Source organism: Canis lupus, chromosome 19 (genome assembly GCF_003254725.2).
Source record: "Canis lupus dingo isolate Sandy chromosome 19, ASM325472v2, whole genome shotgun sequence".
Lineage (NCBI taxonomy): Eukaryota > Metazoa > Chordata > Mammalia > Carnivora > Canidae > Canis > Canis lupus.
The window spans coordinates 41558713-41581498 of record NC_064261.1 but is presented as its reverse complement, the minus strand read 5'-3'; the positions used below and the strand labels follow the sequence as shown (position 1 = coordinate 41581498).

At 35.3% G+C, this 22786-nt stretch overlaps 1 protein-coding gene across 2 annotated transcripts in view; it reads right to left on the bottom strand.

Annotated features, from left to right (window-relative positions):
• HNMT (histamine N-methyltransferase) overlaps positions 1 to 22786 on the bottom strand; it is a 51642-nt gene that overhangs the window by 6187 nt on the left and 22669 nt on the right. For both annotated transcript variants that reach the window (XM_025430712.3, XM_025430719.3), the window contains 3 exons: positions 12174 to 12281; positions 11009 to 11139; positions 8516 to 8609 (listed from right to left, as the gene is read on the bottom strand). In XM_025430712.3, the coding sequence (XP_025286497.1) occupies positions 8516 to 8609; positions 11009 to 11139; positions 12174 to 12281 (333 nt within the window). The remainder of the gene's footprint in view (positions 1 to 8515; positions 8610 to 11008; positions 11140 to 12173; positions 12282 to 22786) is intronic.

The window sequence follows — 22786 nt, the reverse complement described above, 5'->3', positions numbered from 1 at the left end:
AACAGAAGTAAATAAATCACATATCAGATGGTGCTAAATCCTAATGAAAAACAAATCAGAGCAAGGAATAAGGAGGGTCCAAGAGCTGGATGTGTTGCTGTTTTCTATAGAGTGGTCACAGAAAGTCTCTGTAATAATGTGACATTTGAGCAGAGATATGACAAACCATGTAGGTATCAGAGAGAAAATGACCTTAAGTAGAGAGAATAGGAACTATTCTGAGGACCTGAGGCAGGAACATGCTTTTGGCGTGTTAAGAACTAGCCAGGAAATCAATGAGATTGGAATTCAATGAGCAAAGGGGAGAGTAGAAGATGAAGTTTGATGAGTGGTGGGGGAAGTGGATAGGGTGCCATATCATGTGGGGTGAGATGGGAAGTCATTGTAATGGTGTCTGAAAGAAATTTCTGGATTGATGGACATATTTTATATCCACATTGTCCAATATGGATGATAGCCACTAACTATCTGTGGCTAAGAAGCATTTGAACTAAGCATTCCTTAGTATGACCAAGGAAATAAATTATAAGTTTTACTTCATTGCAACTCATTTAAATATCAATTTCAATAGCCAAATGTAGCTTTCATATTAGACAATGCAACATTAAAGTGACTTAACCTAATTTACATTTTAATAAAGTTACTTGGTCGCACAGATGAGAATAGACTATGGCGCATTAGGGCAAAAATAGAACAGTAAAGAGGTTATGGCAATAATCTGGGTGCCAGGTGATGGTAATTGGAGCAATTAGCTTTGGAAGTGAGAAGTGGTTAGTTTTTTTTTTTTTTATCTATTATGTTCCTAGATCTAGTGATATTTGCCAACAATTTGGATATTGGGTGTGAGTAAAAACAGAGTCAGTGTCCCCCATGATTTTGGCCCAACTATCTGAAAAAAGAGAATTGTCATTATTGGAAAAGGGAAGAAAAAAGGCACCTGGGTGGCTCCATGGTTCAGCAGATGTCTGCCTTTGGCTCAGGTCATGATCTCAGGGTCCTGGGTTCAAGTCCCTGCAGGGAGCCTACTGCTCCCTCTGCCTGTCTCTGCCTCTCTCTCTGTCTCTCATGAGTAAATAAATAAAATCCTTTAAAAAAAGGAAATGGGAATAATAAGGAAGAGAAGTTTTAAGAGTGTCATCAGGTGTCAGGTTTTGGAAATGTAAATGTGAGATGTCTATTGATACGTATCTCTTGGATATTCCAGCAGCGATAAGAAGAAGGCAGTTGTTTACATGAATCTTGAGTTCAGAGGAGAGGATCTAAGAGTAAGAATTGAAATAGAAAGAGCATAATAAATACAATGCTGATTTTCTCAAACAAAAAATGGGGTAGCCTTTCATGTCTCCACTTATGCTGCCTTGCACTGCCAATAACTAGGCTGATTCTTACAAATTTTGTCCCCAGCTTTAGAAGATATTTTAGCAATGTCTCAGCCCAGTGTAGAAGCTAAGAGATGCAACCTCTAAGTGAGCGAGACACAGGTTGGAATGTACTTTTGACACTTCAAAAATAATATGAGGTTTGTTATTAATTTCTCAGAACCTCAGTTTTCTCATCTATAAAGTGGAATAACCATGTTTACCTCAAATGCAACTGCAAGTATTAAATAAGATAATTTAAGTGAATTGTTGCACAATGCTAAGCACATGGCAGATGGGTAAAAAGTACTTAAAAAATAAATGAACATACTGTGGAATTAGTTTGATAATGTATTTTCATTGATTGTAATCTTGAGGCTGGAAAAGCAAACTTGCTATTCAGAAATCTGTAATATTGATACATCAATACAAATGAGCATCTACTTGTGGATCCTCTAATACCTGCATATAATAATGGGATGTTATATACACAATTGATACAGTGTAGTAATTAAGAGGGTCTTTAAAGCCAACCGCGTAGAAGCCTGCCTTTTCTTCTGACTAGCTTTATGAAACTGCCTCAGTTTAATCATCAGCAAAACAGGGATAACAATAGAATTTATGCATAGGATTGGGGCAAGAAAAAGTAAAGGAACTAAAAAAACCATGACTGGCACACATAGTAAATAAATATTGTTGACATATTAGGGAATTAATTTGGACTTGGCAAAACAATGCAAGAGAGAACCTATATTTTCTATGAGCTTCCGGGATTAATAGTGAAGATTTCAAAGCTTTAATTTTTTTTTTTTGTTCCCAAACCTCTTTTACAGTCTAATGAAGTAATTAACTTTCCAGAAAAGTACACAAACAATAAATACCCATACAATTATGCATATAATTATTAGATGCTCAAAGACCCCTGGCCTTCATCCATGGATTGGGCTAAAATGTTATGATTGAACTCAACAAAAGAGACTATCTAAGGCAGAAAATGATAAAATTTAAAAGCTTAGATAATTGACATTCTACTAATATTTCAGAAGAGGGAGCAATAACTGCAGGGTGTGCTCTAGAAGGTAAATTGGAATGAAGCAGTAAAAAACAAAACCTCAGTCCAGTGAAAAAAATTAGGGTCATGACTATGTATTAAAAAAATCTTTAATTACAAAGATAGTGATTACTCAAATAAGGATATGCCTACAAATAAGACTATATAAGAAAATAAATATTTCAATGGTTGAGGAGAAGCTGTATTATCATTCTTATTTTTATTTTTAACCTGTCAGAGAAAAAAATAACCAGACACTGATTGCTGGTGTTAGTGTTGTGTGACTTGGTGCCATTTCTGAGCTGAGCAATTATACACTTTCTAACTGATGCATTATCATAATGGCTCTCAGTGGGCACAACATATGGTGTTACTTTTGTTTCCAACATGATATAAACCAGATTCTTTTTCTTTCATTGTATTAAAAATAACACACCATGATTTTCCTCCTTCCTTAGGTAAGGAGAGGGGAGGACAAAAACTATGGTCTCCTCTGGCTAAACCCCCTTAACTAGAAAAGTTGCATTTTAACTAGCAACTCTCAAAACTAATGCCTGGCTACTGCATTTTTAGAAAAGCATGCTGCTACTGATATCATTTTAGTGTGAGAATAACTCATTTTAAAAATCTACCTCTTTGTCTTTATTTCTCTTCCTTTTCATCCCCAAATCAAATCTTTTATCTTTATATAATCAGGAACTTCTGCTTGTTCTAATTAAATGAATATTTACTGAGCTGGGCTAGTTCTGTAAGTGATACTTATGATCACAGAGAAGTCTCTCTTCCCTCAAGCAACATGTATTCTAACAGTAAATGCTGTCATTTAATTCTGAATTCAATGTCTTTCTTTTCCTAATGAGTTTCACTTGCCCACCCTTCATCAGTCTTCTCTGCCTGTTCCAGTGAGTGCTCTAGTGTATATGTGTATCTTCTATATTGAATCTTTTACTCCTGTTTATTAAATCTACCTTCAAATCTCCAGAATGATTCCATGCCATCATGTAGTAAATTTTAGCCAAAACATGATCTCTTTTTTTATTTATTTTTATTTTTTTATTTTTATTTTTTAAGATTTTGTTTATTCATGAGAGACAGAGAGAGAGAGAGAGAGTGAGGCAGAGACACAGGCAGAGGGAGAAGCAGGCTCCATGCAGGGAGCCCGACATGGGCCTTGATCCCGGGTCTTCAGGATCAGGCCCTGGGCTGAAGGCAGTGCTAAACCGCTGAGCCACCAGGGCTGCCCTGGTCTCTTTTTTTAGACAGACATTCAGAACTAGTAAAATATTATAAGGCAGATATAATAAATTATTAAAGAATAACTTATTCAGTTCAATTCAAATATCTATTAAGTGTACTCCAGCTGCCAAAGAGATAAAAAGTAGAACTTCTGCTCTCAAGGAGCTCTCCTAAACATCTCATGTGCCTCTGACAAGAAACTTAGCACACTGCTCCAAGTGATTTACATAAGAGCCCTTCAAAGGCAGAGGAAAAGTAGTAGTCTGCATCCTTCAGAGCCTAGCAGTGACTGACTGTAGAAGCTCAAGAAAAGCTGAATGAACCAAATCTACACAATAGCTATCCCCTGTGCAGCCAGTATGGGACTGATAGTACAGGCTGTGTACTGTTTTCAGTATAGCTGAACACACATGCTACATATGGAATATATAGCCAACCTAGGTCTCTGCATAATTCTAGAAACTGATCCCATATTTCCTTATACTATGACTAATAAATTGCAAAAGTGAGTGTCCACATGGTACTCAAATAACAGTAATTCAGTCTATTCAGAGTAATAACTTGTTAATAGATCAGTGTCTGAGATGGACAAGAAACAGTCTTACTCATGTGGCATATTTAAGATAATTCTTTAGAGTAAGACATACCATTATCTGCCTAGATATTAGCTAGATAAGTGTTCTTGGTAATTTAATTTAGTAACTAGTTCTAGGCTTGTCTCAATTGTCTACAATGAGCACCCAATTTTCTGCATTGAAGTGTAGCTGTGGATGACAATACTGCCTTAAAGCAAAGGCTTCTTCTTAAACAGGTTTCTTCACTTCTAGGTAATTATGAAGCAAATTCCACTCAGAAAGTGACTGCAGGGATGCCTGGGCAGCTCAGGGGTTGAGTGTGTCTGCCTTCGGCTCAGGGTGTGATCCTGAAGTTCCATGATCGAGTCCCACATCGAGCTCCCTGCATGGAGCCTGCTTCTCTCTCTCCCTATGTCTCTGCCTTCTCTCTGTGTCTCTCATGAATAAATAAATAAGATCTTTAAAAGAAAAAAAAAAAGAAAGTGACTACAAAAGTCTTGATAATAACATAACTTACTGTGAACCATTTTGATGTATGTGTTCCAAATTTTAAGGCAATATTCAAGCTTAAGGAATGTTTTCATGAGTCAAATACGGAGAAGATGGTTTCAAGAATTATAGTTTGGGCCAAGAAGGCAGGTTAGAGCAATGGCTTTTATACAGAGGTGAAGGGGGAAGTTGTTCAGGCACCTCATGTGACCCAGCGAGCATTCTCAAACTTGGTTGCTATCTATAGATTGGTCTGAGTGGATAGGGATTTGAAGCGATATCATCAAATGAAAAAATCACCAATAAAAATGTGGATCAATCCTATACATGTTAATTGACAAGAATATAAGGCAAATTTGATTGCAAATTTCTTGTGATTAAATTTGCTTTCACTATTGGAAACTGGCCATTATCTATTTTTCTAAAAGCTGACTCATATATTTGTATTGCCTTGGTTCATGCAACAAAGAAGTTATTGTTATTTTTTTTAAAAAAAGATACTACAGCCACTTCCATACACTGAGGGACAATACAGTTTATCCTAGAGATATATTCTATGGTTAAGACAGGTTTATAGGTGCACAGGTTTATCCAGGTGAGAGAGATAGAGCAAAAGGGCATTAAACTGCACCATGTAACAAAAGGGATGCAAGAGGAAAGTAAGGAGTGGGTATCTTAGGAAGAGTAGTCAGCTACAAGGATATGGGTGAGGTCTGGGAGAAGTTATGAGTAGGTGCAAGGGAGAAGGGTACCAATGAGCAGGAGAACAGCTAGAAAAAGAGTGGCTGTGGGCCTTTGTGCTAAATTCTGTTTCTGTTGTTCTTCCATCCATCAATCTTGTCATCTCCCCAAATCAAAGAATGGTGCTTTGGAGAATGAGGGAAGTAGGGCTGTGTTTACATTTGAAGCAAAGCAGAAGAGGATAAGAAAAGGCAGGTGAAGGACATGCAAGGTTTGGAGATAGGAAATCAAAATTTGAACCAGGAGCAGAAGTTTGGAGCAAATAGTGGTTGGCAACCATCATGAGCATGTAAGCATGACCCCTAGGATCCTCAGGAGTCAGGGGGCAAGGAGTGGGTGATCCAAGTCACTTGGAACAAGGGGTCCTATCATTTTTCTTTTCTGGATTTGTAAGAATTATGAGTGAGCCCCTAAGACTGGGGAATCTGGAGTCATTCAGATTATATTAAATTGATGACAAGATCAACATATTTGACAATTTTATTTACCTTTTCAAGTAGAATATTTTCTTTACTGAAAAGGAGACTATATTGAACAAGGTTGATTATTTTTTAATTATATATATTTAATTTATTTACTTAAAACTCTTCTGATAGAAGCAATAAAGCTATAACTTTAACATCAGGAGAGAATTGGAAAGTCCAAAATAAAATACCTAAATTTATCTTCTCTTTTGCTAAGTGGTTCTTTAAGAAGAAATATATGTATGATATTTCTCTTGTAGCTGTGCAAATCTCTTCTAAGAAAGAAATGCATGTGATAAAGGCAGGGGGTCATTAGAATCCCTTTAATAACTGTACTTCTGTTATTTGTTGCATTCTTATGTGTAGGAACTATGTTTATGAACAATGTTTTCTTCTTTGGGATACCTGTCTTCCATGCTGGGTACAGTAATAAAGAGTGGTTTACTGTATACAGAAAAAGTGAGCAAATATTTCCACCATCAAACTACATTGACTGAATAACTTTTGCCTCAAAATACTTTTTTTAAAATATTTTATTTATTTATTCATGAAAGACACAGAGAGAGAGAGAGGCAGAGACACAGGCAGAGGGAGAAGCAGGCTCCATGCAGGGAGCCTGACGTGGGACTCAATCCTGGGACTCTAGGATCACGCCCTAGGCCGAAGGCAGGCGCTAAACCACTGAGCCACCCAGGGATCTCCTCAAAATACTTTTGAAGAAAGAGCTGATATTTGAGTCTTTTCTCCCTTTCTTTGATTTTTCTGTGTTAATGAATGAATACATAGTACATATGAACCATATATATGCATAGATGAAATGTAGGTATGATTATCTAGAAATAACCCTTGAATAAGCTAAGACTTATAGACCAAGTTCACACAACTAGAAGTGCCTCAGCATTCCTGTTGCATGTATCATATATTTCACTGCACCTATTTTGGTTTGCACATTTCTTGATGCCAATGAGCCACGGATTGTATTAATGTATTCATGAAATAGCCAACAGAATACTGTACTCATAAGGGCACTTAGTCGATTATCAGTTGTTTATAACTACTTACACCGCTTTCTTAACCTTGGGCTGACTTTTTCCTATTGGTAGAAATATACTCATAGAAAACTGCTTTCTGACACTGAAATACTTAACTTCTGAAAATATTTAAGAATAGACCAAACAGGGTCACCTGAGTGGCTCAGTGGTTGAGCATCTGCCTTTGGCTCAGGTTGTGATCCCCGGGTCTTGGGATCGAGTCCCACATCAGGCTCCAGGCATGGAGCCTGTTTCTCCCTCCGCCTATGTCTCTGCCTCTCTCTCTCTGTGTCTCATGGATAAATAAATAAAATCTTAAAAAAAAAAAGGATAGACCAAATATAAATAAGAGTGGATCTTCTATGGATATGAAACATATCCTAAAATCAAACACACATGACTTCTGGATGAATTAGTTCTATCTGTAACACTTTTTCTTTATTATTGATACAGATTATCAAGAATAGAGTGTCCTCACTGGTGACAACCAAGTTTCCCTTTGTATTCCCAAATGTAGTACAATGGCTTCACCTAAGTGTTTTAATTTAGATAGAGGTTAGTAGCAAGCGTCTAGTATACATAAGCCCTTCTAAATGGGAAGACAGAATTTTTCCAGATAAATGAGTATTTTTAATTAACCAGAGATAAAAATAGTGTATCAAAATGTCCCTTGGGGAAATGTTGTATACAGGATCTCTCATGTGCAAAACTCCCGCATGAGTCCAAACCTTGTATTACAGGCAACAACCTTGTTTGCCATCCTTGAAGTCATTCCTCATACTTAAGAGTTGATGAATTTTGTGATTTATAGTTTTGAGTATGGAGTATGCTATAAGCTTAGGAAGATAGAGCTGTTGTATATCTAGAATTAATCTGCCTAGCACTGTGTAAACAATCCATGAAGATTGCTGAATGAAAGAAGTGATGAATTAATGAACTCAACAATGCCAGTGTTTCATTGATTAACATGTTTGCTTACATTCTCTAAGTGGTACTTATTATATACTGGAAGCAACATGACATCAAATGCTGTCTTTGGAAAAAAGAGAGTAACATAAAGCAAAATAATAATTTTTGGTAATTATTTGAGAAAATCTATCATGAACAATATTGATAATGGCTCTAGAAATGCAAATTAATCAAACATGAAAGCTTCCCAAATATTTATACCTTTATTTATGTATTAATAAACATCAGAGAAAGGAAAGAGACATTCCAGAAACAAAATGGAGGTAAATAGAAATATTTACTATTTTTGGTCTCATTAAAAATAAATCCTATTAGCGGTATTTGCTCTATGTTATTGAGAAAAGGATTTATATATAGACAACAAATATGAAATTTCCCAAGAGAAAGGAGTATATAGACATTTAATTCCACTAGACTCCCTAAATTGATAGCCATTGTGAAGGACTTTCCTAATACTGTGTTAATTAATTGACTACGATCAGAAGCCAAGTCAAGAATTTCATAATGAAGACAAAATATAGCAGCTGCCTTCAAACACATGTATCTGAGCACATATGCACTATTACTGTTTTAAAATTCAGAGTGAATGTAAATAATTTACCTGACACAAGAATAATGAGCATCTTAGCATTGGTAGCTAAGAGACTATGGAAGAATTTCAGGGTAGCTGGGATATCTTTTACATAATACAGCATCTAGAAATGAAGAAAAAGAAAAATTAGACGCTTTTCTATGTCAATGTCTTTGTTAATTGGGCTAGATACTTATTAGAAAGTTTGATTTTCAAATTGAGATTTTTACTCAACAAAACATTTTTAGAATTTAAAAATTAAAGATGTTATATAGAGAAAGAAATAATAATGTGATAAAATATCTGGGAAAAAGGAAAACTATGTTATATGCTCAATTACTGCCAAATAGTTTTAAATTTACTCTTTCTGGCTTCAATAACAGAGACATTTATAGCTGGAGATACTTAGTCTCCAGTCCACATTGGGGTATTGATTCTATGCTTACTCTATATTTTGTGAATTATAGTTCTTCTGGAAGAAGATGGTACTGGCACTGTAAAAACAGACCCCATTTCATGGAACGTTGCTTTAAAATTAAGCCCTTTGCACTAGCTTTACCATATGCTCACAGATGCTTTCTTTAAATCACAGAAAATATGTCAGGCTTTGATGTTGACAGATTCTCTAGGAAAATGGACTGAATAAAGCATGAGGTTACATGCTTGGTCACAAGGTTCTAGGGGTCAACCCACCCTTTTATTTTTTTTTCGAAATCACCCCCTTTTAATAACTCTGGAACATCTCTGAATTCAGGGGGAGGCCTTTCCACTCAATACAGGTAGAGCTAAGAATTATACATTGCCAGTAGAAATTTTTCCCAAAAGGCTTGCATTCCTGGAATCTACCCTCACAGATACTTAACTTCTTATATCTTATCTCCATCTCTCTTGGGCAAGAATTCAATATTCTAGGTAGATGCTCATGATACAATTTGTTGCATAAAGCAAATACAACTTAAATTATGCTCCTCTCACATGAATGAATGAAATAAAATGGACCTGCATATGGCCTATGCTGCTTCAGGGCCATATTTAGTATCATGTCACTCCCTGCTGTTCATGACAGGGATAGATACCCAGATACATAATCCATAAAATGGCTAATAATCTATGATGTGATCTGGCTAAAAAAGAGGAGGTGGGCCATAACAGATGCTCTGAAATTTGATCTGATAGACACAAATTCTCTGAAGTTGACTGTGAACATTAAGTTGAAAGAATGTCATGAGAATATTAAGACTATAAAGAACAATGAAGAGACAAAGACATAATATGGGAAAAATGCAGAATAGACAGGGAGGAAGAAAGAGGAATAGAGTAATAAAGCAGAGGAAACAGAATTGCTCTAAGAAAGAAGGGAGAAAAAGAATGGGATCTAGAGCACAAGTGGAGGGATTAGTTTTCAATAAAAGGAGGCTTCTGTAATAAGACAAAAGAGATGGTGGTTACAGATACAGCTGTGCTTATAAATTTGGAGGGTGAAAGATGACTTTCTATCTGATGATTCCTCTTTGCTATACAGTATAAAGTCAGGTTACTAGTTGGAAATGAGTGGTGGGGGAGGGGTTACAGGAGGTGTAAGGAGAGAGAAAGAGAGGTATGAAATAGTTACGTGAGGAAAGAGGAGAGCAAGTCTAATTGAGAAACACTGTAGGCTTGCTGGACAATTTAAGTACTCCTTCATAAGTAAATTATTCTGTCACTAGTAGAGCAGAGATATAGGATCACTTGGATATTCTAATGTTAGAGTCATTTCTTCCTTTGATTTCTTATAAGTTTATTCCTTTGGAATGACTGTGCTTATGGACTATAGAAGTCTCTTACTGTTGATATTTCTAAAATATGCATATTTTCTAATGGCAGCCAGTACCCAAGATCTATACACCCATATGCTATCCAGAAATATCAGTGATTCTCAGATATCCATCCCTATAACACCTAATGAATAGTCACTGCCTTTCTAAGAAATACTCTAGTGTATTTCTAAGAAATACACTATCAGTGCTGGATCACGGAAATAAATTCCTACTGAGTGACTGACTGACATAAGTAAAATTTTATTGACCTAAGAAATTATCTAACCTGACCTTCTGTCACATGCACACTAGCCAGGTCATCAACAGAAGGGAAAAGCAAGATGATTCAGAGAAACTCCAGGACATTGGTACATCCATACCATTAGAGCTACTGGAGCGCTGTGCTAGGTAGGATATGTCACACTCAACTGTCCTCAAATCTATCTATGAACTTCCAATCCTACAAAAATTGATTAAGCCAATATTGAAAAAATATCAATAACTCTAAAGGTGTTTGAGTATAAAGAACTGGCTTTTTTAATTTTACAGAGACTATCCCAGTACTATCAACATATTTATCCTCAGTTTCTGTAGATAATGCTCACTTGTAAAATCAGAAATCAGATTTTCAGTTTTCTTCCTAAAGGTAGAATATCAGGCATTCTTCATACATACTTCTGAAAAAAAACCTCCTTTCTGAGAATATATAACAATAAATATTTCTTACCTGAATCATATGAATAAAGTCCCACTTCTGAAATTCTTTTTTCTCTCTGATTCTATTTTGATATTCAGATGATGTCTCCTTATGCCAAGCAAACTTTATGTTCTCGAGGTTTGATGTCTTGGCTACAAGCTCTAAAATACAGAAAAGAGATGGCACACCATCAATTTTAATTGCAAATGCAGAATCCATTTCCATTTCGAATTTTAATGCAATCAATGTTATATACATAACAGATATAAAGCACATTTTTCTTTTTTACGTAGCTCTGTAAAACCAGAGAGTTCACCCTGATTTTTTCTAGTATTAAATGAAATTAGAGGTAAAAGAAAGAATCAATAAGAAATAATTATGAGAATGCTGATCAGACATAGGTTACATTATCTCAGTATTAATGGGGAATCAACTGGTGAATTTTATCACTGGAAAACAAGTTGATATGATTCTGTAACCCAGGAGTCAGCCACCCATGGCCCATGGACTATATCTTGCTCACCACCTTATTTCTAAAAAGACTACAAACTAAAAACGCACTATTATATTTCCTGACTTTATGCCTGTCTTTCATGTCTCATGTTGTTACACTTTAAAATGATTGAAAAAAATCAAATGAATAGTATTTCATGATATGTGAAAATGATATAAAATTCAAACTTTGGGATTTACAAATAAAGTTTTATTGGAACATATGAACACTCAGTTTATCAGTATCATCTATGGCTGCCTTGGTGCTATAATAATAGAGCTGATTAATTGTGACAGAGATTGTGAGGCCTTCTATGTCTAAAGTATTTACTGTGTGTGTTTTTTTCAGAGAAGTTTAATGACTTCTGCTACAATCCATTAAACACACTCTTTAAGAGCAAGGATTCTGTTTAAATATTTCTGAATGAATTAATGACTGTCTCTAAGAATAAACATCAAAAATAATAGTTGATAACCAGGGAATAAAAGGAGTCAGTAAAAAAAGAAATCTAATTATTCACTGTTCGTATTTCTGAGGTGTTAGTCATGTCTGCCAAGAAAACAAATTAAATATGTTCTTCTCCCAATAAGCTTACAAAGAACATACCACAGTAACTGTGTTGTTAATGACTAAGGGGACAAATTTGGGTTGATAAGCCTTTCAGGATAGGATTTGATGTAGAGCACCATGGCTTACAGGTACCTTTGTACTTGGCAATTTGCTCAGCACTTGGCTCAACAACTTCATTGTTGATATGAATTCCTGGATATTGAGTCTGCAGTTTGGAAAGAATTTGAAGATCAATTTCACCTAGAAGACAAGCATATGGAACATATATTGTAAACCCAGAAAGAAATGATTAAGAATAATTTGAGGTAGTGTATTATGTCTTACTTGTACTAGGAAAACCCAACATAAAGAATAATGCTCAACTGTTGCCCTGTCACATTGTCTATGATGCAGAACAGCTAGATTATAAGTAGGAATAATAATATGAATTGAGCAGGGCTGTGTTGCTATTCCTTTCTTCATTTATATAACCTTTATTTATTATCTATGACTGTATTATGTTAAATCTAAGATGCCATTGGTTATAGGACTCAATCAACTCTTCTTTTTTATCACTAGGTCAGAGAAAACACTGTCAATTATAATTTTAAGATTCCATCAGTTTATAGCAGCAATGGCCACAATAGCCAAACTGTGGAAGGAGCCTCGGTGTCCAACGAAAGATGAATGGATAAAGAAGATGTGGTTTATGTATACAATGGAATATTACTCAGCTATTAGAAATGACAAATACCCACCATTTGCTTCAACGTGGATGGAACTGGAGGGTATTATGCTGAGTGAAGTAAGTCAGTCGGAGAAGGACAAACATTATATGTTCTCATTCATTTGGGGAATATAAATAATAGTGAAAGGGAATATAAGGGAAGGGAGAAGAAATGTGTGGGAAATATCAGAAAGGGAGACAGAACGTAAAGACTGCTAACTCTGGGAAACAAACTAGGGGTGGTGGAAGGGGAGGAGGGCGGGGGGTGGGAGTGAATGGGTGACGGGCACTGGGGGTTATTCTGTATGTTAGTAAATTGAACACCAATAAAAAATAAATAAAAAAAAAAGATTCCATCACCTGAAGGTGTATCCTGAATTCATAGATATTAAAATATGACAAAAAGTACCTTCAAATTGATAAACTAGGCTAGGCCAGAAGCATATAAAGAAAATATGTTAGGTACAAAATAAAAGATAAAAAAAATATGACAGACATCGACCTTAAAATACATCATGATCTAGTGGGAGACACAGGCATGGAAAGAACCCTGTTGGGTTGGGCCATGATGGGAAGAGGAACGGAGACAGTGAGGAAGAGGATAGGAGAAGAAGTGAGAGAAATGGAAAGCCTTATGGAGGGAGACCACTCCTGAATTCTTGAGGTAAGTGGAACTTAGCTCAGAGACTTTTGGGAAAATGAGGAATTGCAAGGTCTATAGATAAGACAGCAAGATAGAGACAAGGTCAGGAAACAATGGTATACATGGACTACTGGCAGTTCAGAATTTTGGAATATTTGATAAGGTAAGGTCTCCAAGCAAAAGTTGATTCCAGTGAGGTAAAATAGAGAGGGGGTTGTGACAGAATAGATATTTATTCATTAATTCATGCACCAACTATTAATTGCATGCACTAGGCTCCAGCAAGTAATGATAGGAAGAGCACGGAGATACCTACCCTGATGAAAATTTAGCCTGTAAGTGATTGCATGAGAGAGATGGCAATAAGCTTGATGGACTTGCATTCCAAACCTGTCTTTCCCACTTACTAGGTGTATATAACTTTCAACAATTCATTTTGCCTCTCCACACTGTATTTCCCTCATCATAAAAATAGCAATAATGATTGTACTTAATTTATTAATTGTGAGGGTTCGGTGAAGCAAGGCATATAAAACTCAGTGTAAAAAAAATAAAACTCAGTGTAAAATAGACACCCATTAAATGGAAGCTGTTCATTAGTTTTTGTTGTTATTATGACTGAGTGCCTCTCTTTGAAAATATCTCCTCTGTGTCTATTGCTGATGTCTCCAATGTAAGTTCCACATTTTTATTCTCTAAGGTTATGAAGTTGATCTTTACTAAAATAGATGTATGTGCTGGCAAAACTAGCCTATGAAAATGATATTAGTCTTTAACATTTTGGCATAAATGACATTAACAGAGCCTCTACAAGGTTAGATATGGCAGGCAACCAAAGTAGAAGTCATAAGACTAGAAGGTCTGGAAGAAAGGAAATAAGGAAGATAATTTGGAAACAAAAGATGTTAAACTAGAAAAAAGGGCAAACAGCATCATGAGAGTCCCAAGTACTGGAGTAGAGCTGGTAAGGGTAGGGAGAGGAAGGAGTGGGAAGGAGGCTGAAATGGAGAATAAAGGAGATTATGTGACAATTATCTGGCCTCACCAACAGGAAACCTTTTATACCTTCTGTAATAATTATAGCTGCCAATTATTGGTCATCTACTGTTTGTCAAACACTGTGCTAGGCACTTTACTTAGACTGTCTCACTTAATCCTGACCACAATGTTATCACAAACTCTACAATATTTTTCTAACTGGATAAGGTGATTCGAGTAATTTGACACTCAGAAGATATTAATATGCCTAAAGTTTAAAGCACATTTTTCTGATTCTAAAGTGTTTGTTCGTCCTTCTCCGACTGACTTACTTCACTCAGCATAATACCCTCCAGTTCCATCCACGTAGAAGCAAATGGTGGGTATTTGTCATTTCTAATGGCTGAGTAATATTCCATTGTATACATAAACCACATCTTCTTTATCCATTCATCTTTCGTTGGACACCGAGGCTCCTTCCACACCAATAAAAAATAAATTAAAAAAAAAAGAAAAAAAATAAATAAAGTGTTTGTTCTTCTAGAAACCGAATACTAAAAGGGCATAAGGAGTATTTTTTTCCTTCTCTGCAGTAACTATTTTTGAAAGATAAAAAATAATAATTACTAGGCCAAAGGCTGATAAGAAAAGCTGTGGACTAATGAGAAATAGATTCCAGATTGCCCATAAGGACCAGAGGTCAATAATTCTATTCTTGCCTCTTTCAACCTAGCTTGCTTGCTTGCTTGCTTGCTTGCTTGCTTGCTTTATTTATTTATTTATTTATTTATTTATTTATTTATTTATTTATCTATCTATCTTATTTAACTTATTTATAGAGTGCATGATGCATGAGCAGGGAGGGGAGAGACAGGAAGAGAGAGAAGGAGTGAATCTTAAGTAGGCTCCATGTCCAGCTCAGAGCCCAGTGTGAAGCTGGAACTCATCACCCTGAGATCATGACCTAAGCTAAAATCGAGTCAGACACTTAACCCCCTGAGTCACCCAGGCAACCTAACCTAGACATATATTATAAACAAAAATATTCATCAAATCTGAGGGTCCCAGATCCAACATTCTGAAATTCAGAAGGTTGCAGTAATTTTCCCCCTGGGGGAAAAAGATCCCCAACATTTTGTATCTTCCCAAATGTCAAATGTATCCAGCACAGCCCCGGGGTATATTACTATATTATTACTTTCCCAACCAGCAAAATATTCTACTACAGTCAGAGCCAGCCAGTCACTCTTTTTAGGGCAATGATGGAGGGTACAATATTAGAATAGCAGTTGAGACGTGGAAACCACAGATTTACCTAACAACCTCTAGAGTATGAGTGAATGTGTGGGCATAAACCATCTGTGCGTTCTCTGCTGCAAATCTAGCAGAAATGAATGAAAAAAAAAGAAGATAATGAAACTATTTCACCAGGAATTCACATATAGAATCCATTTCTGACTTCATAAATTGAGTAACCATGCTTCCTGTTTGCTAGGGATAGTTCTATTTTATGCTTGTTGTTCTGGTGTCCTGTCTGGTTTTATTCTTATCCCAAGTTTTTAAAAATTTTTAACCAAATATTATTATTAGAATTTTATTTTTGCAAATAGTTTTGAAAATATTTTATAAATTGATCAATATAATAAAAACCTGTTTAATAAATTATTTAATTTTTTAAATTTTAATAATTTTAATTCTTTACCCACTCCCTACAACTCTCACTAATTTAAAAAATATGTGTATTGATTTATCTTAGAATAAGAGAGTAGGAGGAGAGGCAGAGGGAGAGGGAGAGAGAATCCTCAAGCAGACTCCCCGCTGAGTCCAGAGCTCAACATGGGGCTTGGTGCCAGGACGCTGAGATCATGACCTGAGCCAAAATCGGTCCAATGCTCAACTCACTGATTCATCTAGTTGCCCCTACAACTCTAACTCTTAAAAGGATTCTGGGTTTGACAATAATGCCACCATGTGCTTGAGACACTTATTCTCTGTGCTATATTTTTTATTTACAATGGACTATATTATTTCTTATTGTGATAGATGAGAGAGAGAGAGAGAGAGAGAGAGATGTAGAAATCACCCAAAATATAATACATTCCTTGGTTTCATACCCTTTATAGTTTGCTTTCTAGTATCCCTCATAAATAGGAGACATGCATTTAAAAAATGATTTATACGAATGTCTTCCTCTACTAAAAGAGAGTAATGAAGAGGTAGTTCGATGTTGTATAATATTATGTCCTATAGTCTAGCCTAAACACTTAGCATTTAGTTATAAATATATTTTTAATACATCATCTATACTGTTCCCTGCCTATCCAGTCTCCCAAGCTTTGCTTCTTGCTTCTTCCTCCTTTTCTAGCCATGTGTAAAATTTCCTGCTAAATTTTTCTTTACTTTTTTCCCATTCCTATTAGCAATCCTTGTTCAGGCCCATATTATCTATATCTTGGAATACTGCAAAAATTCCCTGAAAATACTCTACAAATTCTATCTGAACTTTGTGTCCCCCAAAACCATCATGACTACAATCATTCAAAACTCTAAGCCAAGCAAGCCCATCACTTCCCTGCTTAAAACCTTCTGACTAATCAACTAGATAAAGTCCAAGCTCCTAAACTGTGCATTGACAACCCTACATGCTTCATATTCTCATCTCTCACAGCTTCATATTTTGAAACTTTTGGCTTCAGGAACCTTGAATTTCTTGCAGTTTTACCCTTCTTTCTCTCCCCTGCCCTCCACATATACCATGCTCTTCCATGCGTTTTGTCCTCTGCCAGGAATCCTCTCCCCTCACTTCCTTACATCACCTAACTCCCACACATCATGAACTCTTCCACACATTACCTTGGTAGTAATGTTTCCCACAGACCTTGGAAGTAGCATCAAAATCCTTCAGACAGAAACTACCCATCAATTGACTGGAGTTGGCAACACAGATAAAGCCTTGTGTTCCCTGACCTAAATTATTGCTTTACTTCACTTCTTTTATTCACTATCAAAGGCTTGATTCCAATGAATTTGTTAAAAAGTATCAAGGACTCTAAAATGCTAGACTGAACAACTGAGCAGTTTGATCATCAATCACTGAAAAACATGTGAGGGGTTATTACAGCATGTAATACCTGAGCCAGCAGTAAAGAAATTCAAAAAAAAAAAGAAGAAAGAAAGAAAGAAAGAAGAGAAAGAAAGAAAAAAGAAAAGAAAGGAAGAAGGAAGGAAGGAAGGAAGGAAGGAAGGAAGGAAGGAAGGAAGGAAGGAAGAAAGAAAGAAAGGAAAGAAAGAGAAAGAAAGAGAAGAAAGAAAGAAAGAAAGAAAGAAAGAAAGAAAGAAAGAAAGAAAGAAAGAAAGAAAAAAGAAAACAAAAGAAAAAGGAAGGAGGCCATTTGTTCTTTTTCAACTGAATCCTCCTGTGTAGGAGCCGTAACATTATGAATGCGTTCCAGTATCAGACATTAAGCATCCTATAAATGCTTTTAGAGAGCACATAAACCAAACTAATGTGCCAAAGGAATGGGAGAAAGTAAACTTGAAATGAATCAATCAAATAATTCAGAAATTCTCAGCAAATTCTCAGGGGGTAAACAAAAGGAATGTGGAAACCAGGACTTTTATTGTATGTTGCAAAGCCTCCTGGGAATTCTACCTTTGAGATCCAAGAAAATAGCATTTAAGGAGAAGGCAATACTTGTTTATCTCAAAGTCAGTCTTCTTTTACATATGATCTCTCATTAGTCATTGCTTGATCATAATTCTGACAACGGTAGAGTACTTATATTTAACATCCTAAGCCTTCAGCTACATAATTGCCAATAGTTTTTTGGGTTAACTAGAGCCTTAATATGTGTTTCCCCTTAAAGTTTTGGAACAAAATCTGCAGTTTCCTGTGACAAATGGAAAAATTATAATGATTAAACAGCTCTATTTCAATATACTATCCTTCTTTTGGTGTCTGTGCATTTTATGATGTAACTATCTCAGTTGGTTAATGTGTGAAACTTGAGCAAAGTTGGGAAAATCCAAATGTGTCAAACTGTTGTAGAGTATTTCGTTTCTATTTATAGTGTCTAGAAAGATATGCACCAATTTACAATCATTGGTTACCTTGGGTATTGGAATTATAGGTTGTTTTTCACACACACACTCTTTTTTAAATCTTTCATTCCTGTGACTTTTTCATTCCAGAATTGGAATCCTGTACCTCCCACTCACCTTCATCTATTCACCTCCTCTCTGGCAACCACCAATTTGTTCTCTATAGGGGTCTGTTTCTGCTGATTTGTTTTATTTTTTTAGATTCTACTTATAAGTGAAATCATACAGTATTTGTCTTTCTCTGACTGACTTATTTCACTTGGCATAATACACTCTAAGTCCATCCCCTCATTGCAAATGGCAATATTTCATTCTCTTTTATTGTTGAGTAATATTCCTGTGTGTGTGCACACGCATGTGTACCACATCTTCCTTATTCACTCATCAATTGACAGACAGTTAGGTTGCATCCAGATCTTCACTACTGTAAATAATGCTGCAATGAAAACAGAGATGCATATATTTTTTCAAGTTAGTATTTTTGTTTTCTTTGGATAAATACCCAGAAGTATAATTACTGGACCTTATGGTATTTCTATTTTTAATTTTTTGAGGAACTTCTATACTGTTTCCCACAATGGCTACACAAGTATACATTTCCACTAACAGTGCATGGAAGTTCCTTTTTCTCTACATCCTTGCCCACACTTGTTACTTCTTGTTTTTTTGATACTGGCCATTCTGACAAGTGTGAGGTGACATCTCATTCAAATCCTCATTTTTAATTGGATTATTTGGGGTTTTTTGGTGTTGAGTTAGGAGTTCTTTCTATATTTTGGATATTAGCTACTCATCAGATATAGGATTTGTAAATATCTTGTCCCATTCAGTAGGTTCCCTTTTTGTTTTGTTGATTGTTTCTTTCACTGTGCAGAAGTTTTTTGTTTTGGTTATTTTTACTTTTGTTTCCCTTGCCTAAGGACATAGATCCAGAAAAATGTTCCTAAGGCCAATGTCAAAGAGATTATTGCCAATGTGTTGGTCTAGGAATTTTAGGATTTCAGATGTCACATTTAGGCTTTTAATCCATTTTGAATTCAGTTGTCCAGTTTGTCCACCACCATTTAGTTGAGAGACTGTCTTTTCCCCATTGCATATTCTTGCCTCCTTTGTTGTAGATTAATTAGCCATGTACGTGTAGGTTTAGTTTTGGGCTCTCTATTCTATTCCACTGGTCTATGAGTCTGTTTTTGTACCAGTACCATACTGTTTTGATCACTGTGCTTTGTAATATAAATTGAAGTCTAGAATTGTGATGCCTTCAACTTTGCTTTGCTCTTTAAAGCTTGCTTTGGCTATTTGGGGTCTTTTGTGATTCCATCCAAATTTCAGAATTGTTTTTTCTAGTTTGAAAAATAATGTTGGTATATTAAAAGGGATTGCATTAAATGTGTAGATTGCTTTGGGTACTATGGACATTTTAACAATATTTTTTCTTCAAACCCATGAGCATGGAATGTATTCCATTTCTTTGTGTTGCCTTCAATTTTCTTTCATCAGTATTTTATACTTTTCAGAGCACAGGCCTTTTACCTCTTTGGTTTGGTTTATTCCTAGATATCTTATTATATTTGGTACAATTGTAAATGGGATTGTTCTCTTAATTTCTCTTTTTGCTGCTTCATTATTAGCATATAGAAATGCAACAGATTTCTGTACATTGATTTTGTATCCTGTAACTTTACTGAATTCATTTATCAGTTCTAGTAGTTTTTCAGTGGAGTCTTTAGAGTTTTATATAGAGAGTATCATGTCATTTACAAATTGTGAAAGGTTTACTTCTTCCTTACTGATTTAGATGCCTTTCATTTCTCTCTGTTGTCTGATTGCTATGGCTGGGACTTCCAGTACTCTGTGGAATAAACATGGTGAGAATGGACATCCTTGTCTTATGCCCGACCTTAGGGGAAAAGTTCTTTGTTTTTCCTCATTGAGGATGATATTAGCTGTGGGTTTTTCATGCATGACCTTTATTATGTTGAGATGTATTCCCTCTAAACCTACTTTGTGGAGGGTTTTTTTTTTTTATCATAGATGGATGTTATACTTTGTCAGATGCTTTTTTTGCTATCTATTGAAGTGATGATCATATGGTTTATCTTTTATTAATGTGATCTATCACATTGATTGATCTGCAAATACTGAACCACTCTTGTATCCCAGGAATAAATCACACTTGATAGTGGTGAGTGATTTTTTTAAATGTATTGTTGGATTCTGTTTGCTAGCATTTTGTTGAGGATTCTTGCATCTATATTCATCAGGGATCGTGGTATACAGTTCTTCCTTTTCGTGGTGTCTTTCTTTCTTTTTTTTTTTAAGATTTATTTATTCATGAGAGACAGAGAGTGAGAGAGAGAGAGAGAGAGGCAGAGACACAGACAGAGGGAGAAGCAGGCTCCATGCAGGGAGCCTGATGTGGGACTCAATCCTGGGAGTCCAGGATCATGCCTTGGCCGAAGGCAGGTGCTAAACTGCTGAGCTACCCAGGCATCCCCAAGTGGTGTCTTTCTCTCGTTTTGGTGTCAGGATAATGCTGGCCTCATAGAACGAATTTGGAATTTTTCCTTTCTTTTTTATTTTTTTTTAATAGTTTGAGAAGAATAGGTATTAACTCTTCTTTAAATGTTTGGTAGACTTCACCTGTGAAACCATCTGTCCTGGACATTTGTTTATTGGAAGATTTATTTATTACTGATTGCATTCCTTTGCTACTTTTTGGTCTATTTGAATTTTCTATTCTTTTGAGGGGTTTTGGTAGTTTAATGATTTTAGGAATTTATGCATTTCTTGTAGGTTGTACAATTTGTTAGCATATAGTTTTTTAATATTCTCGTATAATTGTATTTCTGGGTATTGGTTGTTATTTCTCCTCTGTCATTTATGATTTTATCCATTTGAGTCATTTCTCCCTTTTATTAAGTTTGACTAGGGGATTATTAATTTTATTGAGTTTTTTCAAAGAATCAGGTCCTGGTTTCATTGATCTGTTCTATTGTGTTTTTAGTTTCTATATCATTTACTTCTGTCTGATCTTTATTATTTCCTTCATTCTGCTGGTTTTAGGTTTTGTTTGTTCTTTTTCTTTATCTTTTTGGCATAAGGTTAGGTTGTTTGAGATTTTTCTTGCTTCTTTAGGTCAGCCTGTATTGTCATAAACTTCCCTCTAAGAACAGCTTTTGCTGCAGGCTTTGGACTGATATGTTTTCATTTTCATTTGTTTCCATGTGATTTTCATTTCTTCTTTGATTTCCTGGTTAACCAATTCATCATTTAGTAGTGTGTATTTAACCTCCATGTATTTGTGGTCTTTCTAAATTTTTCCTGTGGTTGACTTCTAATTTCATAGAGTTGTGGTCAGAAAAGGTGAATAGAAATGACTTTGATTTTCTTGAATTTTTTTAAGCTTATCTTGTAGCCTAATGTGTGATCTATTCTGGAAAATACTCCATGTGCACTGGAAAAGAATATGTATTATGCTGTTTTAGGATGGAACATCCTGATTATATCTGTTAAATCCATCTGTTTCAGTATGTCATTCAAAGCCATCCTTTCCTTGTTGATCTTCTGTTTACATTATGTATCGTATCCCCTGATGTAAGTGTGGTATTAAAGTCTTCTATTATTGTCTTATTATTGATTAGTTCTTTTATATTTATTATTAACTGTTTTATGTATACAGGTGCGTAAGTAGTTATAATTGCTATATCTTCTTGTTGGATTATCCCCTTTATTATTATATACTGTCTTCGTCTCTTGTTAGAGCCTTTGTTCTAAAGTCTATTTTATTCAATATAAGTATTGTTACTCCAACTTTCTTTTGACATCCATTTGTATTACAAATCCCCTCATTTTCAATCTGCAGGTGTCTCTACATCTAAAATGAGTTTCTTGTAGGCAGCATATAGATGAGTCTTGTTTTTTTTTATCCATTTTGTCATCCTACATCTTTTGATTGGAGCACTCAGTCCATTTACATTCAAAATAATGTAATGTAGATAGGTATGTAACTATTGTCATTTTATTTGTTTTGTCATTGTTTCTATTTCCTCTGATCCTTTCTTGTTTTTCTCTCTTTTGTGGTGTGCTGATTTTCTTTAGTGATATATTTGGATTTCTTTCTCTTTGTTCTTTACATATTTATTCGAGGTTTCGAATATATGGTTACCATTAAGTTTGTATATAACCTTCTTCAGCATATACTAGTGTTGATATAGTAGTGTGGATATATTAAGTTGATGGTCATTTAAGTTTGAACTCATTCTTTACTCCTCCTCATGTTTTTGGTATATGTTGCCATATTTTTTTTTATAAATT